The following is a 19,224-nucleotide window of genomic DNA, read 5'->3' on the forward strand; positions in this document are numbered from 1 at the left end:
TTTAAACTTTTTTTTTTTTAAAGATGCAATGAGCGTTTATTGCCGCTCGAGCTAGTCGCGCTGATTAGCTTCACAAGACACCATAATGAGTCAATATATGTAAATCTTTACTAGGCAAACACGACGGGAAACAAAGGCATTTAACTGGTGCTCTCGCCCGCAAGCCTCCAACCATTCAGCGCCGGTAATTTCTCTATATTGAAAGGCATAATTGCCTGCTATTTGAAGATATTCATGCCCAATTTTTGAAATTAATTTCAATTGGGGAGAAATGTAGAAATGTCAGCTCCAGTGAAAGGGATTTGATTTCAATTATCCTCACTCAAAGGACTGTGATTTCCAAATACACTTAAGCAAAATTATGACAAGAATTTTTGTTCGGCAAAATTCAGTGTTTAAAGAGCGATTAGGCGATAATGGGGCAGCTTTGAGGCAGCGGTGAATGCAGCCGTCTCCCTCTGAAAGGCACTCAATTATCTCTGATTGCTCCCGCTATAATGTATCAAATAGAGATACCTGCTATTGCCGTAATTTGTGTGAAAATTAACACGGTGCAATTTCCACTAGAGGGAAAAAGGGAGCTCTAATGGGCGCCTGAGCGTACATCAATAAAGCGAAGGGGGAGAAAAAGGGAGTTGTGGAGGGAGGGCGGCGAGGAGGAAAGAATAAGTGGGAGAGCTAACGAGGGAGGGGAGGGAAAGAAAGTGAAAAGAAAAGAGCAGGGGCAAGAAAGCGGTGAATAAAAGGGGAAAGAAAGGGAAAGTCAGGAGAGATTTGAAACAGGGTGTGAAAAAAGGCTATTTGAGTTAAGCGTATGTGGGCGGGTGGCAGCGATGTTGGTGACGGTAGAAAAGAGCGGCGAGCAAGAGGGGAAGAGAAAGAAATTTAATTTACTGAAAATATTACAAATTGCACCTGTGCATAAGTCCCACAAATTACCAACCAATCAAGGCAGAGTGCCTATTACTCTCCCATTACATTGAGATCAGATCACACTCTGAATCTGGGTCCAGCCAGAGTGGGCGGAGGAGTAAAAGGCAGATTGAGATGGATGGAGTGATGGATGGGAGGGAGGGAAGAAGCAAAGCGAGCACAAGCGGCGCCCGCTGTGATGGTAAATGTACCATAATGCTAAACAGAAAAAAGGACCAAACAACAAGTGTATTTACATTCCAGTGGCAGATGCAGTAACAAGAAAACCTGATTGTCTTTCTGGCTCATCACTCATGAATTACATTAATAACATTATTATCTACAAATGATACAGTAGATTACTCTTACATGAGAACATTGACAAAGTCATATTGTGGCTGAAAAAAACAAAAAAAACAACAGAGCTTCAAATTACTTCCACAGAACACCATCTGAATGTTGAATTCTCTCAGTTCAAAGTTCATGTCCGCGGTAACTAACATCAAAATCTTGACTATTTTCCAACAAAGGAACAAGTAAATAAAAGAATTCTTATGAATCAAGGAAAAGTAGCAGTCACCAAACCAACCAATCACCAAACCTAAACCCTAATGAGCATGAACTATAGCAGTAATTCATCACGAGGCAATATGGACAACAGCAACCACCTGGGGGAAGCACCAACTAGATTGCTCCATGAATTCTTGCTGTAGAAATCGAGTCAACAAATTACTAAGGCTGACCTCTTTTGGGGTGGGGGGTTATTTTTATAAGTAATGCGATTTAATGAGATCAATTTTTTAAGGTCTTCTCCAAATATGTTTTTAACACACAAGCAATGGATTAACATGCATTACAACAAACTATACATAAATGTTTTGGTTTTATAGTCTAAAATAAAGGCAAATGAAATCATTATTGTGAAAGACTACAGAGTGATGGAACGAGACAAGATGCCACATGAGATAGAGTCCGCAAGAACGGGACAGGATTTTTGCAAATTTTGTTATACAAAAAAATGCCTGCAATTTAATTTTACAGCAAAAATATTCATGAACTAGTATGCAAAAACAAAAACGAAAGGAGGGCAAGGCCCATTCTCCAGCTGCAGCTGAGATCTTTTCTCCTTCCGAATAGCTTAACAAAATGCAAGACATGATGCCAAATGCTAATATTTCACCATTTTCTTTAATAACTGCAAAACCAAAATGTGAGTATTTTGGTATTCATACAAAAATAAAAAACTTTTTTTTTCCCCTTGGAGAAAAAAGTATAAGTCCAAATTACATTTCCACTTAATTAAGAATGACCAACCCCCCGACCTTTTTTTGTTACTTTTTTTTTTTTTTTAACTTAAATTGATACTGTGACAAAGTTTTCGATGTGACGAAGTGGCGTCAGAACCATAGGAGTGATGATACTGGTTGAAACAGCACATTTTAATCAGTCTGATTGGTTAAAAAGTGACCAGTAGGACCAACAACCATGCTGGGCTGTCAGCATCATTGTGTGCAGTAATTCAATGTCTACTAAACTGCCTTTGAAAAATAAACCGGCTGCTCATCTTATATGAGGCGCTCCACCGCTGATAGATAGTGGCTAATTTATGCTAGACGCTGCCATAACAGGGCACCAGACACTGGTGAACGCCGGCAACAGCTGCCGTATAATACAATGTCAGTGAAAATGCACCACTGCACTCCTGGGCCAATGTGCCAAAAGCACAGTCAAAACAAAACAGCCTTTAATTCTCATGAGATCGAAGTATGACATTATGAGATTTAGTAAACACGTGTGACAGTATCTAAATATCGTTCATATTTACAAGGCACAGTGGAAATAAAGGATTTGTTTTGAACTTTTGGTCTCTAACAAAAATCTTAATTTTAGGAGTAATATATGATGTTGATGGTCAAGTATATTATGGCAATAAACTCACTTGTGTCAAAGACATTATGTTATTTAAACATTTTAAACTAGACTCCATATTAAAAAAAATGTCACGGTTTAGAAACGGATAGACAGTTGCCTCAACAGTACTGCAGCTGGCTATCTTCATTATCTTTGGCCTCCTGAGTAATATGTAATGACAAAGTGTGGTGCTAAACATCATGTTTGGGAGAAATGCAGAGAGGCTGCAACACTTCTGGTAGAGAAACGATGGACGTGGATGCGGGAGAGTTTTTATTCAGCCTGCAGTTTAAAGTGCCACAGCCCTCAGGTACACCAACAGCCCCCTAAGTGGCTACAGTGACAGCAGAAATTGGGCTTCTGGGTTACAATCTGTCGCCACAGAGTCAGAGACAGCAAAGCATTGAGCGCAGTGGATTAAAAAAAATTGACAGGAGCGTTAGGGGAATGGGTAAAAAGAAATGCAACTGTGGGAGAGACAGACTGGACAGTCACACTCAAGTTAAGAAGAGTGTTGTTAAAGTCAGTGGTCAAGCTAACAAAGTGTTCAGAAGGTGGCTACCAATGCCAAACAACACAGTGGCAGTGTTATGAGTTCGTCTGATCTCGAGGGATCACTAATAAAGATGGAGAAGTATTGTAATGAATCAGGCATGGTGGAGAAGTGGTTAGCACATCCACCTCACAGATCAGAGGTTCTGGGTTCAATTCCAGCTCGCCCCTGTGTTGTTTTTGCATGTTCTCGCTGTGCCCGCGTGGGGTCTCTCCCTCTCACCTTCCAAAAAACATGGATGGTAGGTGTATCGGACACTCGGATTTACCCTTAGGTGTGTATGTGAGTGTGAATGGTTGTTTGTCTCTGCAACCCATGTATTGTTTTATTAAAAGTATTAAATTATTTGTAACACCAAACAATAATTTTGTTCATTAAATCCAGAATATTTTAAAAGCAATTATTATTGTTGTTGTTCATCCAAATATTTTCACTGTCAATAACATTAACTAGTTGGGAAAATGAGCAAAACCAACATGCACACAATGATTTGTAAAAGTGTACAAACACAATAATTCAAATGACGTGTGTGTAGAAGTAAAATATAACATTGATCCATCAAGGCATGTTCTTTGCATGTGGAGACTTTTCAGCTCCACAGCACCATCGCCTGGACAAATCTGCCAATAATTAGTGTGTGTGTGTGTGTGTGTATGCTGATTCATGTCAAAATCAGACAGTGATGAGATGAGAGTGTTACCTCAGGCCTGAGGGTCGCTCTGCTGCAACTTGGGCAAATGGGTCCATGGCGGGAGAAGGCAATGGGCAAGCGCCTGATCCTATTTTGACAAGCTTGGTCTTCACATACCAGCCAGCCCTTGAATAGATAGACACACACACAACCCGTTTAATTAATAATCCGTACAATATGTGCTCCACTGTTGGGAATATTTGGTTTACATTCAAGATTATTTTTCTTTTAAAGATAAACTGCACTGATACACACTTTAAGCAATGCATGAGTGTTCCAAATAGGCCCAAATGGCAGTGCACCGGATAACTGAGCACTTGAACTTTCAAACATATATTTTCAATGATGTCTATTTTTAACAGTTCTCAGTGGTGGGGGGCTGCAGACAGATTTTAGTGGGGTGTGATTTACTGGGTTTGAACGCTGTCAATTTTTTAAATATTTAAAAATACTGCTCCTTAGTTTTGATGTGTAGCTTATCAAGAGATTGTCCTATTCCATTTTCCTCAGTTTCATTCCCTGGGTTTACTTTTATTATTAGAAGCAAAGGAAATACACCGTCAAAAGTAAGTGCTCTTTTTTTGTTGCCGTGGTGCGTGTTCATGTTGTGTTTCAATTTGTTTTCTTTATTGCGTGAGAATAATGCTTCTATGCTGCATATTTTGAGTGACTTAAATTGGACATACTGAAAAGCACTGTCAAAAGATAAAAAAATTAGGGATGAATTAAGATATGTGATTAATTGATCTAAATCTCATTTTAATTTCACCCATACATTCTAAGAAAACACCCTTTTTTAATTTAGATACATTGTGTTATTGGGCAGGTATTTTTTATAATAGGCAAAAACAAAAAGTGGCTACAGTCCTTGTTATTTAACAGATGTAACAAATTTGCCATCTGTTGTATGTGCGTATAGTCCAAAATGCTGGCTGCAAGCTTTAGTTTCAACCATCAAGAGGAAGAGTGCCGTCGTCTTTGTCAATTGTCAAATAATTTGAATTTAACATTAAGATAAAACATCGTCCATCCTGTCCGTCATGGACTTCCTCAAACATTGTGTCTTAATTGTCCCTACGAGCCTTGCTATGTCTTGCTACTTTCGCATGTTTATTGCTTTTGTTAGCTGTGACTACAGTCGTCGCTAGGTGCTTTGCATTTATGCAGTAGGCTAAACAAGAGCAGATTCTGAGGTATGGACCCCTTTTTACAAAGAATGCATATCGCTGTAACCATTATGAAAGGAACAGTGGGGTGTTTTTAAAGTTCAATCTACCATGCAGCGGATTGAAAACTCACACGCTCCTCCATTCCAATGCCAACCTTTTGCTCCTCAACTTGCCCTCCCTACTACAAGAGGACCCAATCAGGTTATATCAAACACAGCGACAGTCTATAAATGTCCACTTCAGGCTATAATTGACCTTTCTTTTCCTAGCCCCAGCCCGAAAAAAAAAAAAAAAAAAAAAGTATCTAAACAGCATACACACAGGATAATGTTAAGAGATTAAAAATGAAATTGACACAATTAAAAATTTAAAATAAAAAACAGCGCTATGACTGTAATTGTCCATCCATTATCCAGGTGTCACTTATTCTCTCGACGGCCACAGGGGTGCTGGAGCCAATGCCAGCTGTCTTTGGGCAGTAAGTGGGGTACACCCTGAATTGGTTGTCAGCCAATTGCAGTGACTCCAATTAATTGATCACAAATAATATGTTAATCTCACACCCCTAATTGAAAATCGTCTTTTAAATGCCTGGTATAAATAAACGACAGTCTGAAAAATAAACTACCATATGAATCTTATGTTACAAGATAACGACTCAAAATGTGTCTGTCTGCAAGCTAAGGAACATACACACACATAGTTGGTGAGCCAATATCTTGGCTGTTTGTCACAATGAAGTTTAAACATAAAAGAATCAATTAGAACTTGCAGCCAATAAAAGCACAATAATGTCAAAGCTAAAACGTAAGCAGATCTGCAGTGTAGGGACAAATCAGCAGTATTTATAATGGTTTAATATTGTGCAATTGTCAATGTGGAGTGTGGGGTATTTGTGTTTGGAGCAGCAGTGCGATAATTGTATTTCAGAAGCTGGGTTACGAAAAGTTCCACTTGAGGAGCGCTGATGCTCCCTGCAAAAACAAGTTAAAGATCTCTAAAACATAACCAGCTCACTTTAAAAAAAGCAAACATCATTCATGCCCATTGCAACAGGAGGTGGAATTTGATACGGAATCGGTTTATTATAAATCAAATGTGAAGCTACAAGAGGAGTTATTGTTATTGGAAATCTAACGAGAGGTGTCTCGCCATCCACTGAATGCCTGCTGGACAGGGTAGATAACATCCACAGTTTGAGGCTGAAAAGTCCTGCTGCCTCCAGTATTGCTCCAAAGGCAATCCTATTTCAGTTTAGAAAGAGAATTGCTCAAACATATTTTGGAGGTGAGGAAAAAAAAAAAAAAATCATTCTCTGAATGAAACGGTATGCAGCATGTTGTACATCGTCTTCAAAGACGGGTCACGGAGGAAAAGCTGTGGCTGCTGGTGCAGGACGCCTGGAAGAAATTCACCTATTTCCAGGATGCCAGTTTTTTTTTTTTAATAAATCAATATTATCAAAATTTCTCTCGATTGGTCAATTCCAGAGTTTAGGGGGTTGCAATTCAATATAACGGGTGTCAATTATACTGTATGTAGATGTTTGCTATTCATCCACCAGCCCATGACGAATAAGAATAAGCCCATGAGAATAAGTTATTCATTTTGACTCAACTTTGAATCAAATGTTTAAAATGGTGGGTCTCAACCTCTTTCCATTGTACTCCTTTAAGATATATATTTTTTTAGACATGTATCCCTTAAATAGCACAAGGCATTTTCTAGAAACAGAGTGTTGCGCCATCAATGTCTGTACTTTTAAACTTTGGAACTACATTCATAGTAATATCTCTCGATGTATTCAATTCTGAATGTGCCAATTTTTATCTGTTATTATACTAACCATAAAAATAGAATTGTGCAAAGAGATCACTATAACAAAATTTGGTAAAAAGAAATGATAAATATACAGTATGGAAATATTTGCAAAGACTAGTCCTGTTCTGCTTATAAGTGATAGATTGATTATTTGGTGATTTTATAATAAGTAAAATATATTACATTTATATTACAAATTACACTTGATTTACATACTGTTTACAGCCCTTCATTAATTATTGTGAGAAATCATTAAGGTGATCCTGATAGCCCTTTGTATTATTCAGTACCAAAGAAGTAGCTCTAGGTTCCAAAAAGGTTGGTGATCCCTGCTCTAAAGTTCATTTGAGAACCACAGGTTTAAAAAAAAAAAAAAAAAAAAAAAAAAAAAAGGTCAAAGTCAAACTCGAATGGTTTCACATTCCAATGACTTAATAAATCGGTTTAATAAATAAATAAATTTGGGGCTGCACAGCTTGGTGGTAGAGTGGTTGTCACCCAGCTGAGAGACTGTAGGTTCAATCCCCAGACCATGTTGAGGTGTCCTTGAGCAAGACACTGAACCCCCAGGTGCTCCTGATGCTGTGCCATCAGTACGTACATGACTAGTTAGTGTAACGCGCTTTGAGTACCCAAGGTAGAAAAGCGCTATATAAGTGAAAGTCCATTCACCAAGTCCAAATCATGCAGTCCTGAATTAATTTTTAAAAGTGATTTTGACGCAAACAAGATTCTCGATGTCAAATTTACTTGTTTTTCAAGTTACCATTGCGGTTGTTCAGACAACAATCCAGCAGAGACTGAATTGGCAGCAATTCTGTTGGTTGCACCGGAGAAGTGCACTTCATTTTCCCCAAATGCTTGAGGAACGGAGGAAGGAAATGATCCTTTTCATGATTTCTTTCTGACTCACCCTCAAGCCTAATGAGGACAAGCGGTATAGAACATGGATGGACAGATAGAATGTATCTTTCCTTATGCACTTGTCATACAGGCATCACAGTGGGCAGCCACAGTTAGGACCCCCCAGGGTTGAGTTAGTGACCCTGGACAGGTGCTGTGGCCTGACTATTTCAATAGGCCTATACTCCTACAAGCAGCCCACCCACCCCCATTAGGTTCTTATGCACTGTTATTACTAAATGGAGAGGGGAGGGGGGGTGTTAATACCCAACTAATGACAGAGTGTAAGAACCATAGTCATCAATGCCCAGACTTCCTTCCTTCCATTCACTAACTCCAAATAAAACTCCTCGGCACCTGCAACCTCAACACTCCTCCCAAAGGGGTGATTCCAATGGACTAAAAAGTGAAAATGACTAATGTCATTATGCAAAGTTGCTGGCACTGAAGTATAGTATCTTTCAAGTCAGTTTTGATTCAATCTATAGATTAGATTAACAGACAAAGAGCCAGGGAAATATAAAACAAGAATTCCTTGTTTTAGAGGTGTGTGGGGTGCCATCTAATCAAGGTATTTTGCCAGAGTTGACAGCGACGGTGTACTGTCTGACGTGGGCGGCATAAAGGCCCATAAATGCATAATTATATGAGTGGATACATACTGCATGCAGACGCCAAAATGATTTCTACATAATTTAACTAAACAAGGCAAGAACGGAACACGGCAGGGTCTCTGGAAATAACTTTTCTGTCAAAAACCTTTCTGTCCGCTGAACATTTTTCATTATTTACATTTTCAGTAAAGAAAAAACAGAGTTATTTCCATGTTCCATCATCTTTCTCAATAAGCCTTTGGTTTGCCATTTTGAACTACATAGTTGGTTCACGCAAAACCTGAACTGTCAAAATCTGTTAGTCAACAGAGCTAACTCTCGGAAAACTATTAGGTAAAGCTCAAAAGAACTTATTTTTGTGCCTTAACAGCAGCATTGCTTCACAGTCATCCATTTTCTATACTGCTTATCCTCTCATGCAGAGGTGCCCATTGAATAGATCATAAGATCCTGTCCCAGTAGCTTGTAAAAAGATTGTCTGTCACTCTCATGGCATTTAACTCAGTCTTAGCCCCCCACTTCCATGCTATTGATATACAGTAGTTCCCTTGTAATGTTCGTGAATGGGTGGGAAAAAAAGACTCCAGCCTATTATGCAAAGTGAAATTTGGCATTGATTGACATGTCAAGCGGCCGTTGCACAGCTCGCTGTTCATAACATATACATATATATATATATATATATATATATATATATATATATATACATATATATATATATACATATATATATATATATATATATATATATATATATATATATATATATATATATATATATATATTGTATATTAAAAAGTTGTATTCAGTAAGCTATTCAATCACAATATCAATGGGAATTTTTTTAAAGGCCGATTCTGTCTGGCAAACGTAGCGATTCTCATTTAATTGGCTGATTAATTTAGAAATGATAATGAATATAATAGTGTTTGTTTCCTCCCATGCCGGTTTGTTCAAGCGCACATCCAAAGGCTGAAGGAGACAAGTCAAGCCGTGTTTCCCTTTTCATAATGCATCAAAGTCCGTCAAAAAAAGAAGGAAAAAAAAATCAACAAAGAGGTAATTAGGTGGCGCTTGACAAAAGTGCATTTTTGAGATGTTCTGTTTCTATTTCTATGTTTATTTGATGCAAACCGATACAGTATGATAGAATAGAATGCTTTTCTTGTCATTGCACATAGGTATACAACTAAATTCAAAGTGCTGCACCATTGGTGCATATTAATAGTAAGAACTTGAAATAGAATAAATAGCTATATAATAAAAATAGATACAAGTCAAGAAATCCTGACAGAGTGCAATAGTCAATTTTTGTTACTTTCAGTATGTTGTGATTCACACAAGTTCAGTTTGAGCCCCCCCCCCCCCCCCCCCCCCCAATATATTTTTGAAACATTAATTCTTCTTAAACCTTCGTTTGTCACATGGGTGTTTGCAAAACCCAGTGGTCTAATGACCACTTTATAGCACAAGGTGTCACTAATTTTACAAAGTGTCACCCATTCGTTAATTAGACAATAACAAAAATACATTATTAATTTAATGTAAAATATAACAATGTAACATGTTTACAAGTAGAAAAAACATTAAATGAACACATCTGTATCTGATTGGCAAGGCTGGAAATGGAATCATCCAAGCTGTTTATTGTTCATATCCGTACATGGCTCTAAATATTTATTTTTTTGCAGTTTTGTGATGTAACTGACCTAATTCGAGGAGCAATTTTCTACTTTTGTGGAGCATTATTGTGCAGGTTATCCAGGGACCTTAAGCAATTTCCTTTATGTCAACCAATGACAATAGTATGACATTCTTCTTATTATTATGTCCTGTCCTCAAGTTAGCGGTGACTTTTTTCATATCATACAATGACAGAGTAATTGATGATCTGCTTCTTTGCGTCCTTAATCAGCAGTTGAATAAGATTATTTAATGGTGGTGTACTGATGTTGGTAGAGACTTAATGGCGAGACGTGATGGAAATAATTTGGGATGAAGAAGTCGCAAGGAGGAGTCATGCTAATCAGGGTTAGGGTTTTTGTGATTCAGGAAATTATTATTGATATTATACGATAACTTTATTGTCAGAGGTCCCATATGCATCATATGGGCTGTATTTATTTTTTTTCTTGTTTTCATTTGAGTATGACCAATTGTCTTGAATTTATGAATTGAAAACTTGTGAGTGCAAGGTATTTGGAATACAATGACCTCAAGTGACACGACTTTGCCTTTCCATGAATCTCTCCCTTGGATTCGTGCAGATGATTCTTTGCATTAATGTCCAATTTTTTCGTCAATTATTTTATGAATTTGGACTGACAGGCTTATGACCGTAGCTTGCAAGCTAATGACACGTGACTCCAAATCCACATTTGAAAATCATTAATAATGATTATAATTTGGTGCGTCATTAGATTAAGAGATTAACTGCCACATAACCACAACAATAAATAAGTAAAAAATAAATAATACACAAATCTTTATTTGTAGGTAATTAATCTTCTGTTTGTAATAGGGTTCCACTTCAGCGTTTGTGTGTGCATTGTGCAACGCGAATGTGTTTTTCAAAATCAACTGCAGTGCTTGTTTCTCCCGGCAGAAGTCACTAGCTGTTATTGAGAAGCTTCGCAAAATGATGCCATTTTCTAAAAAAAGTGGTCACAAATGGCCCACAAAATCTTAAGCTGAGCATCACTGAATATACGTTATATTATACGTTTATATTATACGTATATATTATACGTATATATTATACGTATATATTATACGTTATATAGAACATTATTCTTACAATTTAAGCCTGATGAGTTATTGAAAGCTTCTGTTTGGCGTTTACATTCATTTTGGCCATTTTCTAGCTTTACGCATGCGGGGGGTGAATGATTCAACTCAAATCCAAGATCAGATCCAAAGGAGAGATTCATGCAAAGATGTGAAGTCGTGTCTCGCGAGGTCACTGTCGTGCAAACAAGACTTGTATTCCAACTTGCACTCGCAAGTTTTCAATTCGTAAACTCAACACAATTTATAGTACTCGTACAAATTCTGAAACAAGCATACATCTTTTTGACAGCAATCTTACTCCATACATACAGACATATACAGCTCAAAGTCTTTCAATAATTATCTTTCCAACGTAATTGTGTGACACCAACTTTGGCAATGGCTTGAAACATTCCACAAAGAGGACCAAAATAGGCAAAAAATCTGCAAACAGATGAGTTTTTCAGCGAGTTTGTAAAAATAGGTGAATTTGTGGATAGCAAACCTTGTATATGTCATAATCTGGGATTCCTACCCCCAGTTTGCAGGCTGGCAAAGTGTATTTTGCCCCTCGTGAGTAGAAAAAGAGAAGAAAATCAGTAAAAATGAAGACAGAAGCTTTTTGATGTTCCTCTGATAGAATAATTGTTTGAGCTCTATTGTTAATGCTAACACAGAGCCAGCATGACTCCTGTATCAGTGGATTCCACTTGCACCCGAAAACAGTTGGCTGGCAAAATTGGCAGCTCCAATCGCAAAGCTCTAAAATCGATCTACTTTACTAACACATGCAACCCCACACACACTTAAGCTCGCGCACACACTGAATAGAACTCAAACGGTTCCACTTTGTACCCTGCGCTTAATCAAAGCTTCTCAATTCAACACTTTGACCTTTTGTTCGAAACAGGATTATCACCTTCTCCTGTCTTTATTCACCCTTTCTCCTCTCCTCTCTCCCTTCACCACTTCTTGTATTGCCCCTCAGCCGGTTTCCAGGGGCGACCCACACATTGAGGGTAATTGCAATAATTTGTTAAATGCCATGGCAACGCCGCTTTGATGGGAGGGGTTACAAAAAGAAGAACGGGTTGGTTCAATGAATCTCTCATTTTGCAAAGACAGCAGGACCCAAGAAAGAGAACACCATGTTTGCTTATTCTCAGGGTACAGGTTTATTAATAATGATTGGGGAGTGGGGGGATTCGCTAATGATTAATGTCCCTGTGGTTGAGGATGCCAACACAAAAGCAGACGAGTTACTGGCGACCCCAGACGCACACGCGCGCACGCACACACACAAACAAGTGCAAAGCTTTGCCTCTCTTGCCAGACAAACAGCTCTATTTGATCTCTCCCTCAGCCTGAAAGGAATCCTTAATTACACAATATTACCCCTCTTCATTGCCCCGCTGTGTGTGCTGTGTCCGCTGCGGTTCAGCCATCACTAGTGTGTGCGTGCCTGCGTCAAAGAGTGTGTGTTGCTGTGTGAGGTGTAAGTATTCAGCGGTAGCAGCTGTTTCACACATTGTGACAAAGGAGTTGAGAGGGACTCGTTCCCCACACATTCACTCCAATAATTGATTTCTGTTCAGCACTGTGGGAGAGTAACACATACACACACGCGCGTGCACTTTTACACACACAATTTTAAAGACAGTGCATTCCACTCTCTCAGGTCCGACATCTAAGAAGTTGCCAGAGATTCCTGAGGGAAAAAAGGCGGAGGAATGTGTGTATGTGTGGGTATTGAGGATAGCACAACAAACTCAGCACATGGATGGGACAACTTCTGCATCATCAACTGAGATGCAGTGTGAACACAGTTGACCGGCAATAATAGTAGAAGTAAGGGAAATGTGGGTTCATTTTTAGCTATTGGGATTTGACTGCCCCTATAAAGTTGTGACGTTATTCTTTTAAGCCACAATGGTAAAGGCAAATAAAAACACGGCAACGTCACGGTCACAGTACACAATGGCGCTGCTAATACTAATATGTCTGTGATATCAGTAGTCATTGAGTTGCTATGGTTATTTAATTTGTTTTATTAGGTCATATGTTTGATGACTGACAATATTCAAGCGCTAGGTTCTCCTGACACACTGTCAGAACGTCAAGTGAAGTGCAGAAACAGCCATTCTAGATTCTGAGTCAGCATTCAGAGTCTAGTTTCAGAGTATAATTTCTGAGTCTAGTTTCCAAGTCAAGTGGCTCGCTGTGATTACATTGGATTTTTGCGTATAAAGACATTCTACTTTTCCATATCTGTCCCTCCACTAGTGAATCGGCCAGTCATGGAACAAAAAGTACAGCAGCATATTCGTCATACCTGATTTTCTATTGACCAACACTAAGAGATAAAGTGTTGAAATTACATACTGGCAAGGAAAGGGACAAACTTGCTATTTAAAAGTTAAAATTGGCATTTGAGTATTTTCATGGCTCACAATCCAAACAAATATAACTGGTGCTCTCTTATTTTTGCAAGCATAATGTGCTCTTTGGTGGAAAATGTCAGCGCAGTGCCCCTGCTGGGGTTTGCTTCATTTTTTTGTCCAAGATATTTTCTGATTGCTTCCCTTAACATTACTGCAGGAGCTGCCTCAATTTTTACACATGAGGAATATTTAAATACATCTTTGTTTGAAGAAACGCATACACATTTATTCAACCATTCATTAGAAAATAACATTGCGGATACAAATGAGCATGGTCTTGTAACTTACTGCATTGTTCATGTCAAGCCATGTTGAAACTGAAATGGATTTAAGGCCTTCCAGGCAGTAGGTGTGTGAATCATTGCAGTGATTTATCAGAAGAGACGGCACACAAGTGTACTGGACAGCAAACAGAAATACTCACAGAGTAGTATTTCCTGATGTGGCGTCGGATGTCAAGAAGCAGTTTGTTGCCGATGTTAAAAGCATAGTCGATGGGGCGGCCGCCACATGGCACATGGCAGCATCGCAAAAAGCTGGGTTCCAACTTTGATCCCTGAAAGAGATCATGCGTCACTTCATTTACAAAACAAACAACAACATGCATAACGTCAATGTGAGTGAGTGCGCTTGTGTTACAATCCAGAAAATATTTGCGGATAGACATTGAAGAAATGATAATTAGATGACTACCAAAATAATAACAGCCTGTTTTATTTTTTTGTCATCGAAACTATATTTGCCTAGACAACTCTTGGTTAATAGCATTGACTTGAGCAAATGAACATGTAAAACAGAAAATGAGTTACATGGACTCTCACACATCTACTGCTATGCTCATCACTGTATTACTGGTTTCACTGAATTCAATCACCACTTTTGCCAGAGAAGAAAAACATTTGTTTTGTATCCACCATTTAAAATTTAACGGAATAGCACACCTATGTGATTTTCTTTTCTCTCTTTAATTAGTTGGTGGACTACCAATCGTGTGTGTGTGGATCTGCATTGATGTGACTATTCCATTGATTTAATGCAGTATATATTAGTGGGTTGCAGCCTTTTTTAAAAACGTTGCCACGGTGAAATAATTTTTCACCGGTTTTACACCAATTCTAAATAGTATGCTCTTAAGGACAAAAACGTAAATATTGATATAATATACTGTACATTTGTATAAAGTGAACTCATGAGATTAGCGTGGGATAGGGACCACAATTAGCAAAGAACACGCATACACACAGATTCCTAATTTGTAATTTAGATTCCTAATTTGTAATTTGTAATTTGATTGTCGCAACATTAGTTTCAGCATTAAAGCCTATGCGCACATTGCCTCGTACTTGTCAAGTTTCCGCCCCAAATTCTCACTCCCATAACCACAATAGTACGTTATTCGATATACAATAAAGAAATGCGTCTAAATGTGCTGTAATTTTGTCATTATAATAACACACACAATGTGTTATAATTGGACAGCCATGATCGATGAACCACTAAAGTCAGTGGTAGACTTATAATCGTGTTTTTGTAAAATTGACCCACAGGAAAAAAAAAAAAGAAAAAAAGGTGGTGTCGAATTAAAAGCGAGGTCGACTTGTACTCTGAGAAATACGGTAACTAATTTAAACGGCCACTTAAATTCTAACCTTCTTTTAACTTGTGCACTGACAGCAGCAAAGAAAAGCTTTCAAAGACAGACGCATGCAGGGTGACACCCCCCACATGGCCTACATCAGTACTTTTCGGAAAAACAAAGACTTTTTATGCTTCTGTGTCACCTGCCTGACTCTCCAAAATGCAGTTCAATGAATTAAGCCACTCCATCTTTGTTTCATTCCTTCTCCTCTCTACACGACCTCGTCCCCCGCTACTTTTTTAACTCGCTTGTTTCATTCTGATAACAGACATCCACCCTCAAACAAAATTATGCACCTCCTTACTTTACTTGCCAGCTCTTTAATGACCGAGCAATTAAATAAAACTATGAAACACTCGTCTTGATGTCAGACATGCAGAGGAGTTGCAATTAATTTTGTGTGTGGGGCTTACAATGTGACCCAAAGAACATATCTTTGACATCCAAGCCTCCTCCTGCCTTTAAAAGCACACGTTAGCACCCTTCAACATTTTTAAATGGTTTACTGTGTCAGCTGACTGCTATACATCTGCGGCATGATAATGTGCATGTTGATTTAACATGCCGTGCCGCTAAAAGTGAACTCGGGGGAAATCCCTGCGGCCCGATCCAGCTTTTGCACGGCTCTCCCGCCACCTTCATCAAACAGCTCTCCTCCCCTGTCTGTCCTCCATCATCTGTCACCGCCTCCTCCTCACATCCCTGGCTATGTGTCAAGGCCCATTTGTCCTCCCCTCTCCTCTCACTGAACTGTTAGACCATGTTCACCACCCTAATTAACTTACCATCTTATCAAAGACTCACATAGTGGCAAAAACATAAGCAATAGGACAAAGCATGGATAATTAAGTCTTGTACCTGCAACCAATTAGCTTACGTGCTCCGGTCTATTTGAATGCGTTTGTTTCTCAGATTTGATGACATATTGTGTTCATTCCAAGGATGGTGGAAAAAAAAAAGTTTTAATTTAATGAAAGTTATTTAAGACAGCAGAAGATAAAGGGGGTTGTCAGGTTTATTAGAGACTTTAAGACAAGAAAAGGCAGTGTGCCCTACTCCTCATTACAAGCTGATAGCGCACACATAACCTTGGCCTGACAAATGGTTGAATATCTGTGCATACAGTATGTGTACGTGTGTGTGTGTCGACAGAACGGCGGGGGTTAAGGAGATGCTTTTCAAGTTGTGGTGTCCAAACTATGCCAGTGAAAACAGAGTCCGTATTGGAGCCAGGCAGCTGTCTAAAAATACAGGCAGAGACACAATATAGAAGAGTGACTGCACCATGAATCACCATCCTTCCTCTGATCTGCTTAGGAGTCAATTTCAAAGTTTAAATCCTCACAAATGATTAAAAAAAAACAATCACGTCTTCAGCATTCAATCAAACACGCTTTGTGTAGCAAGCTGTAAACACTGCAACTTGTGTTTGCACAGCAGGCTAAACTGGCGCTACATAGGTTCAACTACGTAGGGTACACGTTCACCAAGACCAAAGAGCAGTGAACCTGTCAGACAGTCTGCAATGGATACAGGCTATTTTCAGAAATGATTTCAAGAGTTTGTTTTTATTAGCCACAAATCTCTGCAGGGTCTTGACCATCTGCTCGACATTTATTGATGGAATGCTCCACATCCTTTAGGTGGTGCTCAATCAAAGGGTCGGGTCCAAGTATCACAAGGAGACTGCTTTTAGCCACTGAGAACTCTCATAACTGGACATGAGAGTCTCTCTTTAAATATCCCACGCATGTAGCTCAATTAGGTTACCAAAATTCTAGACGACTCTCAGTATGTTGCCATGCCATTCTACACCACACATATTAAGAAACATAATGTTCAATTAACACCTCACTGAAAATGGTCTTCAAAACTAAGCATTATCTGTTTTTATTTCTTGGTACAACTGTTGCAGGGCATCTAATTAGATTGCCAAGGTTGTTGATTGTGTCGCTGGATATCCAGGTTGCATTATTCAGGTATTTTGGTATCAAAGCGAAACTGGAAAAAAAATTACCGCAACTCCAATACAAATGATTTAAAGATGCAATACAAAAACTAATTGAGTAATTCTGATATTCGATAAGAGAACTAAAACTGTCCAAATCCTCAGAATTTCATTCTCTCAATAGATTTTCTTTAATTTACTTAGTCTTCTAACTTTTGAAAGCAGACTGATTATAGTTTTGAAATCAGTCCCAAATCAGTTATTGGAATTTTTTTTTTTTTTGCACTGTCAATAAAATGTGCTGTTTTTTAATAAAGGTGAGTAAATGAATGAAAAATTGAGTACTGGACTTGTAAGTTAAATATCCTTTTCTGTCTTGAAGAAAAGTATCAAAAAAAAGCAAAACAAGAGAGAAGGAAATCAACTCACAGCTCCTTCAAATACGTTCTCATATATGTTCTCCTTCCCACACTGAGGGCAGGTGAAAGTGAATCTCTCACAGTCTTTGTAGCGCTCCTCGTCGGTCAGCTGGATCGGCCCTCCCAGAGTGCTATCTGCCTCCTCCTCTCGCTGGTGCTGCTGATGAGACCGGAACTGACTGGGGTCCAGACCTGAAGTCACCAGCAGGCCAAGAAAACTAATATTCAAGTTGTTTTTCACATTGACAGAAAAGTTAGGGTCTAAGCATAAGTATCATCTAAAGGTTAATACAAGGTGTTTTACCTAGCCATGTGGCTATGAGAACCCCATCAATGCCCTCAATAGGTTCACAGATGCGGGACACCACTGGGTGGATCTGCTGGGCCAGATAGTACTGTGCGTCCAGGCTGAGACCATCTTGCTTCTGGAGTTGCTCTAAAGCGTACGCCCTTTGACTGGCAGCCAATGTGGAGCCATCCTGTAGGTAAAGCCGCACATTAGTGTGAGTATTCTTTTCAAATTAAGAGCAAATTATTTGGAGCTTGACGCAACTAACTGCTAAATTGTGTTATAGTGAGTCCTTTGCAAAATGTTGTTTTCCTGTCATTTGTGGAGCAATTTCCCAACAAACAGCCAGAAATGAAATATGATGTTACGGGTGCTATTGTATGAGCCACCATGACAATTGCAGTTCCAATGTTTAATAATTCAGACACTGATGGTACAGGGGTCTGTTTTAAGTGTTTTTTTCTGGGCTATTTAATAAATAAAATGATTGACTAGCCCCTTTGTCCGCATTTTGGACACTGTTTGGAAAACTGACTTTTTTTTTTTTAATATCCCAGCAAGACAGTGCAAGAGATTTTAACTAATTGGGTTTGGACTCTATGATTAAGTCTGCACCACACAGAGCCCTGGTTGCAAGCAAAGCTATAATTATTTTTTGTCTTTACAAGTGTTGTATCTACTGTAAACTAACAAGATGATTTAATGTCTCTTGAGAATGAACACACCTTGCAGATGATGTAAGACACTGTGTCACCAGCTTTGACCCTGCGTCCACCCTGGGAGTTAATCCACAGAGCCACATGGACATGGGGGAGACTCTTCTTGTCTGGGTAGTCCTGAGGATCTTTGGTCAGTGCCTGAGAGAATGGAACAAGTTGGAGGTGGACATACGAGGAAGACAATGACGAATGGAACATTGCTACGGATACAATATGTGCATACCTTGTTGATCTCGTACTGTTGGAGAGGTATCGCCCCACTGGCGACCTTCTCTCCCACCTCCACCAGGTGTTTCTGTATATTCTCCACAATGATGTCACGACTTTGATCTGACAGGATCTGACCAATCACATAGCTGCAACAAGAGAACCTCTAGTAATGGCACTGCATGAGCAACTCAAATCCAGGTTATGTTGTACTTGATT

The 19,224-nt window shown here is 38.9% G+C and overlaps 1 protein-coding gene across 1 annotated transcript in view; it reads right to left on the reverse strand.

The window, feature by feature from the left end:
* The window catches only part of pola1 (polymerase (DNA directed), alpha 1), a 62,112-nt gene that overhangs the window by 12,385 nt on the left and 30,503 nt on the right, over positions 1–19,224 (reverse strand). The window contains exons 30-35 of the mRNA XM_088402491.1: positions 19,022–19,154; positions 18,805–18,936; positions 18,095–18,269; positions 17,801–17,982; positions 14,209–14,340; positions 4,077–4,193 (exon numbers count right to left, since the gene is read on the reverse strand). Coding sequence (XP_088258617.1) covers positions 4,077–4,193; positions 14,209–14,340; positions 17,801–17,982; positions 18,095–18,269; positions 18,805–18,936; positions 19,022–19,154 — 871 coding nt within the window. The remainder of the gene's footprint in view (positions 1–4,076; positions 4,194–14,208; positions 14,341–17,800; positions 17,983–18,094; positions 18,270–18,804; positions 18,937–19,021; positions 19,155–19,224) is intronic.

This window comes from Hippichthys cyanospilos, chromosome 19 (genome assembly GCF_059441005.1).
Source record: "Hippichthys cyanospilos isolate Australia breed blue-spotted pipefish chromosome 19, RoL_Hcya_1.0, whole genome shotgun sequence".
Taxonomy (NCBI): domain Eukaryota; kingdom Metazoa; phylum Chordata; class Actinopteri; order Syngnathiformes; family Syngnathidae; genus Hippichthys; species Hippichthys cyanospilos.